Consider the following 10,431-nt stretch of genomic DNA (forward strand, 5'->3'; position numbering starts at 1 on the left):
GTTGTAGTAGGGAAGGTTGAAGGCAAAAGATCACGCGGTCGATTAACTACCCGCTGGTTCGACCAGATCCAAAATATAACGGGACTCAATATTCCGACTGGCCTGAGACAAGTAGAGGACAGAGTGGTGTGGAGAAAGGGATCGGTGAAAGCATTTCAGGACAAGCACGACCTTCAGTAATGAAGTATACGAAGAAGAAGAAACTGCCTTCTAATTATATTTTACGACATTACTGTTTCAATCCGGAGTAGTGTACAACCTTTTTTCTTATTTCATTTGTTATTAATGTCTGGATGAGTATGTATGGGTCGACTCATGCAAATATAATCTTAAGCAGTTCCACTCATTAGATGGAGTTGAAATTTTGCACTGTTTTGGATTTTAGTAATAATACAATCTAGTATAGTCAACTTTTACTACATGTATAGTACAGAAGGTCGTTTTTAAAACAAAAAACAAGTTAATAAATTCGTCCTTGTATATGACATTTCTCACGTAAGCCATTCTTATTTTTTCGATCGTCCTTTTTTACAGTCATCCAAATTCATACCTATCAGCCTTCTTGTAATTCATCCCTTATCATTATGTGTAAATAATTATAATCGGTTTTCTTTCAGGAAGCACATGAACAATGCTTAAAACTTCTTGCTAAATCCTAATGATAGCTATTGACTGAAAAGCCAAGGTTTTTCAGTCAATGGCTATCATCTTTTTTAAATTGTCTTTATCCGTTTTGTTCTCATATTCAGAGTAGCAGTCACCATGGTACAGCTTCACAGCTGTCGTTGGTTTTGGATCTGATGCTATCAAGATGTAGCAGAAGAGAAAGCACTCTGCTCACTCTGGCCTTATTTGTAGATGACCAGGATTGCCAGCAATGAGTCCATAAACACTTAGATAATAAAAGCATTATTCGGAACTGTTGGCCGTTGTGATTATCTTACTCCGGATCGTCACTCTATGGCAGAGACCAGGGAGAATTTTAGCTATCTTGGCTGCTGTGAGGATGAAACTCCTCCCCTTCCACCACCTTATATACATGGAAATTATGATCTTATGAGTGCATTTCCAGCTAAGAGCCCGCGATTTAAATCGGCATGCTCGGTAGTAAAGCGTAGGCAGTCAATTTACCAGATTCTAAAGGAGTATTTTAAAAATACATAATTATGTGTAGATCACTTTAAACATTCACCATTTTTAACGTCACGGGGAGACGACTTCTTGACGACGATATAGCACCGGCCGCTTCTTCAAGGCAACGTCGGGGAACGTGGCGAGTTTAGGCGATGGCTGATTCGGGGTACTTTTTAAATCGAGTAGGGAACGTCGGGGAGCTAAATAGGAACATAGAACGTTCAACGATGTGTCGTTTCATGTGAACATGATCTGCGAGCTACAGAGATCGGAGAGACGAGACGAACTAAGTAGGTACTTATATTCCATATACTGTACACTATATTTCGTTTGCTAATTATTAGTACTGAACGCGATAGTGCTATACAACTTTCTTTACAATTAATTATTCGTAATTATAAGTATTATTCGTAAGTATCAGATATTCTACCGCAAAACAGCAATACTTGATATTGTTGTGTTCCGGTTTGAAGGGTGAGTGAGCCAGTGTAATTACAGGCACAAGGCACATAAAATCTTAGTTCCCAAGGTTGGTGGTGCATTGGCTATAAGCGATGGTTGACATTTCTTACAATGCCAATGTCTAAGGGCGTTTGGTGACCACTTACCATCAGGTGGCACATATGCTCGTCCACCTTCCTATTCTATAAAAAAAAACTGATTATGTGAAGTTGATAATACGTGTTAAATAATAAGTCAGATATTATTAGATTTAACGTTTTAATACACGCTACGAAAGTACGTGAACCGTTGATTTTATACCTGACGTCGCCATATTACTCTATATCTAAAAAATATGCAACCATAACTACTATATAGCCTATGTCAGTCTCGAAAATATAAAATTAAATAATATGTGGGTTCCATATCAATCAGATAAGTAGTTTTTCTTTTTGAATTCATACTTACCTATACATTATTAAAAAATACAGACTTCATAAGTAGTAAGTTGTTAGAATTAGTGTGTATTGACTTTTCACGACGATTTAATTATATATTTTCGCGTATAATATTTCGCGATTTAATTATATATTTTCGCGCAAATTTGTGCAGGAAATATTTAGTGAGGAAATCTTAGGAAAAAAAAACCAGACAAAATCTAGAACTTGTAGTTTGTACTTACTGAAAACTTTGTAGTCTTTCTAGTCAATGTCAATAAAAATGTTTAATGAAAATGTTTGTTTAATGAAAGTCAATGAAAATGTTTAATGACAACTCGTTAATATTAGGTAATAATATGTTACATAACCCACGACGTAGGCTCGGGGAGTGCGACATATTTTAATGCAAAATTTGAGTAAACTGTGAAATATCTATAATCATTAAACGATTAGATTGATGATGATTATGTCCTGCTAACTGGACAAAATTATCATCAATAAGGTGAAGCGAAGCGATCTCGATAGATTAGCCACCTGCGCAGGATATGTTATAGTACACAAGTGTATGTGCACAGAATCCGATGCGACACGATCAGAAAGAGTTCAAGCTCAGGACCAACGTAGTTTTCGAGGCACGGGAGCGTTTATATTTGCGATTCCAAGTCTCCCACTTGGAATTAGAAGTGTAAGTGAGACTTGCTGGTGCCAAAGACGTTTAATGCGCCCCGAACATTTGGCTATCTTCGGCACAGATCGGAGACGCTACGGGTTCGTTTCAATATAGCGCATCCGCAATCCCTTGCATGCTGTCCACGAAAAAAAATGTCGCTCCTCGTAATCCTCACTATTACGTACTTCTGCGTGATGCTGTGGCGGTTTTGGAGTTTCTCAGGGCCGTGAGGTCCTCTTCTCATTAGACCATATTTTAAGCCTTGATTGTTGGGGGTAATATATTTATTCATTTTTTATGTTTTCTTTTTACTAGACTACCCTACTTCACGTACGTATTATATTATTAGGTTATTATAACATTCATTGTTTTACTGTGTACGCCTATTCGATTTAAACAATTTTTTATTCTTATTGTTCTGTAATTTTCTCTGTAAGTGATTTGAATGTAAATCTTTTGAGAAAATAAATGTCTTTAACCGTAATACCGCTAACCTAAATATAATTCAAAAATAAGTTAAAAAATATTAAAATTTAAGTTTAAAAATAAATAAAAAAGTAGTGTTTTAATTTTTAAATTTACGCAATTTAATTTTAGTTAAGTACTTGATAAGGTTATCACGGGTAGGCAAAATTATTTTTTTTAAATTTCATGAGTATATTGAGTAGTTAAAACGTGAAAGCTTAATAAAGAATCAAACCCCCAACTTACAAGTTTTATCCTAAAATTCGATATTAAACTATAATATTAAATTGAATTTAATTATATTATAATATTTATAGGATTTTTATAAAGTACTTGATAAGTATTTTATTTGCTTACTTTTTCTCGATTAGATAAAAAAATGTGTAGAAAGGAACGTGTTTTGTGATCGTTGAACGGCCATGTTTTTCTCACAACATACGTCGTGTGGCAAACGTCAATGATAAGTTTACTCACTGTTCCTAGAAATCATCTCATCAGCAAACAAAATACAAGTTGTTTTTATTTTAGAGCTAATTAAATGCTAAAATGAATCGTACTGAAGGATTGGTACAACGAAGGAACGTTGTAAAGGAAAATAATTCGGACGGAAACAGGGAAAATCACGATGTGGACGATAAGAAAAACGATAAAAATTATGATGACGGCGATTCAAAGGAAACTCGACTAACGCTGATGGAAGAAGTATTATTACTAGGATTAAAGGACAAAGAAGTAAGTACGGAACGTTAGTAAGTTACTATCAATTAGAGGAATGCTGTATCATAATCCGTAGACTCGACTTTCAAGATTAATCGGCATGAATTTTAGGGTTACACATCATTTTGGAACGACTGCATTTCGAGTGGTCTAAGAGGATGCATCCTGATCGAATTGGGTTTAAGGGGTCGTGTAGAATTGGAACGAGCAGGCATGAGAAGGAAGGGATTGTTGTCTAGAAAGGTTATTGTTAAATCAGGTAAGATATTGTAATTACATTTGCATACAAAAATATAAACGAACTTTTACTCAGTTCAAAACTTTAGAATAATTTATTCAAAATTATATTTTATCCAAATAAGAAAACAAACATTGTTTACAAAAATAACATAGTAAGTTTGGAATTCAATTTTGACTCTATTTACCAAATTTATTTAAGTTGTTAAGCATATTGAATATTTAGTTAATTCATAATATTCAATATTTATAATATAAATTTTATATTATACCAATTGTGTTTTCCAGATAATCCAACAGGGGATGTATTATTAGACGAAGCTTTGAAACACATGAAAGAAACTGATCCCCCAGAGACTGTACAGAGCTGGATAGAATATCTTAGTGGTAAGTTTGTTGTTAATAATCAAGTAATTAAACCTCATTATGATTTTTTAAGCCATACTGGTTATACCAGGTTCCATATTAGTGACATTTATTTAAAAAAATATATATATTTTACTAAAATTAAATTTGTATTGATATAGACATATTATGAATACATAATTTGTTGAAATGTGTTATATATTATGTTTGAAATTATATTATTATAAATTTTTGTAGGTGAAACATGGAATCCAATGAAATTAAAATATCAATTGAAAAATGTGCGTGAAAGGCTGGCTAAAAACCTTGTTGAGAAAGGTGTACTAACTACAGAAAAACAGAATTTCCTATTGTTTGATATGACAACCCACCCACTTACTGATAATATTGTAAAATGCCGCTTAGTGAAAAAGGTATGTACAACAATAATAATACAATATAATATAATACAATAAAACATATTTATATTTTATGAAAATCACTTACTATTCTGTAATAATTTAGTCTATGCCACAGTTCAATATGTTAAAAAAAAATGGTTCTAAATTTAAAATCAAAAACTTTATTTCCTTATTTTATTATTTATTTTAATTAGTGCTAATGACAATTCTGTACCTCAGTTATTAAAGGACACAACATGGTATATGTTGTGTAGTAATTGGAGTACATTTAAACACTTACTTATGAACATTGCTTAGCAGGTGGTTAGATAAATAAAGCCATGTCTTCTTATTTCGAATGTCAAATCAATAATGATAGAATGAGAGAAATCAGTGTCTAACTCATCATTTTCTAAGCAAGTAAGGCCGTAACCACTAAACTCATATTTTTGGATCGTTACATGTACTACTGTTGGGCGTTCCTTATTAAATAAATAAATGTCAAGAATATAAATGTACAGTCAGGCTCACTAAATTCTTCTTAACACTTTCAAGGAAAGTACACTAGCCACAATATATAAGTGTTATAATGTCTATTGGCATTCTTTGGCACTGAAAGAGTTAAATGATTTAATTGTATAATGTATCTAATTAGTAATATTCCTCATATTTACATGTCAATGTATTGCTACTTAATATTGGCTTAACGTGGCTGTACTGAGCCCCACTACATTATTTAACTGTAGAAATTAACATATTTAACTTATTCTGAATAAATCCTACTGTCTTAGAATGTCACTATTTTGGACAAACGAGAAATGTTTGAGTGAAACAAGATGTTCAGTGCTGTGTTATGTAGGTATATTAGTGTATCACAGTCAACAATATACCTGTCAATTATATCTGATTTATAATTAAGTACATTTTCTTGTATCTATATAGACACAAAAGTGTTTTATTTAAGATCAATCGTTTTAGGAAATTTGTAGTTCTCAATATGCAATATGGATCCACAAATGAGAAGTTAATTTTTAATATTTAATTTTAGATATATTAATTGAATGTAATCAATAACATATTAACTATCCCTGAATAGTAGTTCTTTAATTTGTTATTATAGTATTAACTTGTTTATATTCTGTATGGATGTTACTAACCACAGTTATGAAATTGTTATATGGTTTGTTATTTAAACATGATATTGTATTGGAATGATAACATTTGTATGATACATTTTGATGTACTTCTATATTTAAATTCCTGAATTATAAATAATCTATAGTTATTTAATATCAATTTCAATTTTTAAGGATTATCTGATATAGTTGTACGATAACGGAACACAATTTACTTATCTAATTATATCAAAATTAACATCTTAACATTATGTATATATTGAAAATACCAATGTATTTTCAAATAAAATGTCAGTGTCAGTGGCCTCAAACTACTTCATAAATAACAAAGGTCATGTTAAACACGCGCGCCTCAAACGCATCAATTTTCTGAAGGTTTAGTTGCAAAATTACCATAATTAATGATGCAAATTGTGCCTGAAAAGACAATTAATTACAAAAAAATATTTTATTTTTGCATGAAAGACAATTCTAGAAAAAAATATTCTAATACTAAGTTTTAAAAGTGGGTTGATGAGCATGACCATATTACAATACTAGCCTAGCATATTACAATACTAGCCTAGCATATTACAATACTAATGTTTAAAAGAAAATGAATAAGTTTTTACAATGCTTATGCATGGTATAAAAATATCGTTCTAATTTTCAATATCTATGAAAGTATAATGAAAAATATATTCATTTAAAAATGTGTTCTTATCTAAAGATCCACGGAAGTACTCAAAGTTTCCATGTTATATTTTGATAGGGTTGCTAATGTGTTACAAATAAATTATTCAAGACAAAAGCATATAGTTAGTATAACTTATCTAAAAATATAGTTATATACTATCAAGGGCTTAGGGCCAAAAATCCTTTCTTAACGGAGGCCTATGTTATACAAATATTTTTTTGGTCTGCGTTGATAGTCAATCAGTACAAACGATTTTATGAATATAAATTCTGCTATTGATCTATCTTTTTTCTTATTGCGCTACAAACAAGTCATATTTTGTTATCAGATTCTTAGTTGGTAAGTGGATCAAAACAAAAGTTTAATGTAGTTTTGTTTGCGTATTTATTTGTTATTACTGTTACGTCTTTTCGATTATACTAATGTCCTCTTTTTCAAAATCTTACTAACAAGACTGGAAGGTCAATATTGCCATAAAATAATGTTTGGGAAAAGTCATGTAAGTTATTATTGGTATATGCACATTCGGTAAGAACCTATTATTTCGTGTCGATTGTTTAAAAGTGAGTTTCTATTACCCGTGAGTCGGTGGTGATCGATCAGCGACTGTTATCTCGCGTTTGCTATCACCGTAAGTGCTTCACTCACCTCTTCTAGGTCGTTCGATGTGGTAGCAGTTAATGAATGGCCTTTCACTTCTCAATTCACATTTTTGTTATTATAAAGATTCCGTTGCAAAACTTTTAAGCACTTTTATAATTATTTACACGTGGTACGTTTCTATTTGTTTTCATTTTATTTATAATAATTATATGGCCCAGTGGTAAGAGCGTGTGAGTCTTAACCGATGATTGGGTTAAAACCCGGGCAAGCACCACTGAATTTTCATGTGCTTAATTGGTGATTATAATTCATCTCGTGCTTCGGTGAAGGAGAGCATCATGAGGAAACCTGCATGTGTCTAATTTCGCTGAAATTTTGCCACATGTGTATTCCACCAACCCGCATTGGAGCAGCGTGGTGGAATAAGCTCCAAAGCTTCTCCTCAAAAAAGGAAAAGAGGCCCTTAGCCCAGCTGTGCGACATTCACAGGCTGTTACTTTATTATATTCCTAGTTTGAGTCCTTCATATGCCTTATTGACTTGAGTCTGCCTTAAAGTAGTCTGTAAATGTCCCACTAATGGGGAAAAGCCCCCTCCTCAAATTCAAAATACATAACAACGATATAAATTGATGTTTTAAGCGCCGAAAATGTATTAATTTAGGTCTTTTTAACGTGATCCCCACATCAAAATCAGCTTAGATTATTCTGTTGACTGACTTTCCTCTTGTATTCAAGTATTGAAATTGACGCTGATAATAAAGACAAAACTAAATTGAGAGCTTCGGAATAGGTCCGATTATGGTACTCAATGTTTTCTAGTACGATTTGTTTTTTAGAATACAATCTTCATGTGTAAGAAATGACAATATCGATTCGAAATCCAATTCAACCATCCTTCCAGTTTTCATTAATTTTAATTGGGTGTTTTATATTATAAAAAACGTATATGAACAAATATCTTGAATAACATTACAGGTCCAAGAAGCGGCGCTTCGTCGGTCTATCGTTGATGTCGCACACGCTGATAAGCGATCATTGGCCCTACTAATGCTCGCTCACTCGGCAGATGTGCTTGAGAACGCTTTCGCTCCGCTCTCTGACGAGGATTACGAGCTAGCGACGAGACGCGTTCGTTCTCTCCTCGATCTCGACTTCGAGGCCGAGGCCATGCGACCTGATGCCTGTGAAATCATGTGGGCTGTGTTCGCGGCGTTCACTAAATAGCATCAAATTTCCGTCTAAGCCACTAACATCTGCGAGAATAATTTGAAAGGTAAACATTATTCCAAGTGGCTAGAAATATCAAAATGTGTGAATCGTGTGCAATGAAAGAAACAATTTACGGTATATAAATTAGTATAAATAGATACACTTGTACAGAAACTTGATTGACTTTTTGTGATCAGTATTAGGCTTAGATCAGGTGTCTGATGAGGACCGTCAGATTTATACATGTTGTGTAACGAAAATGGAAAATTAACAATAAATAAAAAGCAAATTGATATTTATAACCTAATCTATAAACTGGTTCCGATTTTTTTTTGTACGCAAATTCTAAACTAAACTCAAAAGGCACGACATAAACGATTGCTATCTCATCTTCCTCTACCCTCTACACATGAAATAAAATAGGATAGAATGATTTTTCAGTACTGACAATATAGTTTATTTTAGAGAATGTGTACAAGGAGATCAGTACAACTAACTGATATCAGTAGATTTAATAAAACTGGCACAAAAGATGAGGAAGTTTGACACTAACAGTCTAGTGAGTGTTCGGTGCATTGAAATTTAGCAATAACTTATACGAGATTCAACATAATTCGGATTTTGCAAATTAATGTATTATTAATTATGTTTATAGGCTCATAATATTTATATCATAAAACACTTAACGTCTAGTATACATATTTATATATATATATGTGTGTGTGTGTGTGTGTGTGTGTGTGTAATTTTTGTTGTTAAAAAGGTTAAAAAATTGTGATTTGCGTTTATTGTGTTATTGCATTATTACATAATGATGAAATTTTATATGTGTATAATATTAGAATAGTTTTAAATTTAGCTGATAATTTCTTATTATTGATTTATTAGAAATAAGTATTTAGAACTTCAACAGTAACCGCTTGAAAATTTTATAATGTAAAAAAATTGTTTTGCATTGTGAAAATATGAAAAAAAAAGTCTAACAAGGCTTTCTAAAAACCATATACATAAATAATTCATTGCAATAGCTTTAAAATAAAATAAATTGCAATTTTTCACAGTTCATGGCAATATCAATTTCATTTTTAGTTACATGTGAAAGTAAGCTTATATTAAAATAAATACAAGAATAGGATTGAAACTGATCGCCTGTAAATATAAGACATTTGTTTCCCATGAGAATCATTGTACGTGCAAATCAGAGCGTGCCATTACGATTAAATTTAAAAAAAAAAGTGATTCAGTTTCAAAACACTAAAAATGATTTTTCTTGGCAATATTTCATTTAAAATTAATATACAAAAACGTTAGTAAAATGAATTTTTGGACTTATTTTATTTATGTTATATTTAATTAATTAGAATAAATTTTTAAACTAAATTTTAGCAAATAGAATAAGACCAGTTTCAACTTGCCACAAAATAATTTACTGTACGAACATTATATCCTTTATAATAAAAAAAAGGTTTAACATACTGACTAATGCAGTGTAAACTTAGTATTGCTTTATGTTAACGGAGCCACTCTTCTAATATGTGTTTTAGACAAAAACTTTTTAAGCAAATAATAAGTAAAGAAACAAGGCAACTAAACAGAAAACTAATTATCATATTAAAAATATCGTCATACATTATATAATAAAAATATCACACGAAAATCCATTAAAACAATAAAAATTTAGGATGTTTGTTGCATTAAAAAAGAATATATTTTATTTAAAAAATAGATCCCGAAAAATTTTTTTTTTGCTTGGTCACGATAGGTAAAATATCAAGGTCGAATTTCACTTCTAACACGTGTACCGATTTGCATGTAATAAATTTTTTATACATTTCTTTACGTCCAAAGCTTCAATAGTTCTACGATAATCCGATATTAAATGTATGGTTTTTTAATAGAATAGGACTTCATTGTGATATCCTTAAAAGATACACAATTTTGAATTTATATTAAGA

The 10,431-nt window shown here is 31.5% G+C and overlaps 1 protein-coding gene across 1 annotated transcript; it reads left to right on the plus strand.

Annotated features, from left to right (window-relative positions):
• Nucleotides 1-3,598: 3,598 nt before the first annotated feature.
• Nucleotides 3,599-9,536, plus strand: LOC126772356 (Golgi phosphoprotein 3 homolog sauron). Its single transcript, XM_050492733.1, has 5 exons — nucleotides 3,599-3,882; nucleotides 3,979-4,126; nucleotides 4,393-4,491; nucleotides 4,708-4,883; nucleotides 8,243-9,536. Exons 1-5 carry the CDS (start codon nucleotides 3,697-3,699, stop codon nucleotides 8,489-8,491), a joined length of 858 nt encoding a protein of 285 aa, XP_050348690.1. The 5' UTR covers nucleotides 3,599-3,696; the 3' UTR covers nucleotides 8,492-9,536.
• Nucleotides 9,537-10,431: the final 895 nt, after the last annotated feature.

This window comes from Nymphalis io, chromosome 1, assembly GCF_905147045.1.
Source record: "Nymphalis io chromosome 1, ilAglIoxx1.1, whole genome shotgun sequence".
NCBI classification, from domain to species: domain Eukaryota; kingdom Metazoa; phylum Arthropoda; class Insecta; order Lepidoptera; family Nymphalidae; genus Nymphalis; species Nymphalis io.

Excerpts from the sequence above, each read along its gene's own strand:
- LOC126772356 (XM_050492733.1), top strand. The coding sequence starts at position 3,697 with ATGAATCGTACTGAAGGATTGGTACAACGAAGGAACGTTGTAAAGGAA. Across the intron at positions 4,127-4,392 it reads AAAGGTTATTGTTAAATCAG|ATAATCCAACAGGGGATGTA; the intron begins GTAAGATATTGT and ends TGTGTTTTCCAG. Across the intron at positions 4,884-8,242 it reads AATGCCGCTTAGTGAAAAAG|GTCCAAGAAGCGGCGCTTCG; the intron begins GTATGTACAACA and ends ATAACATTACAG.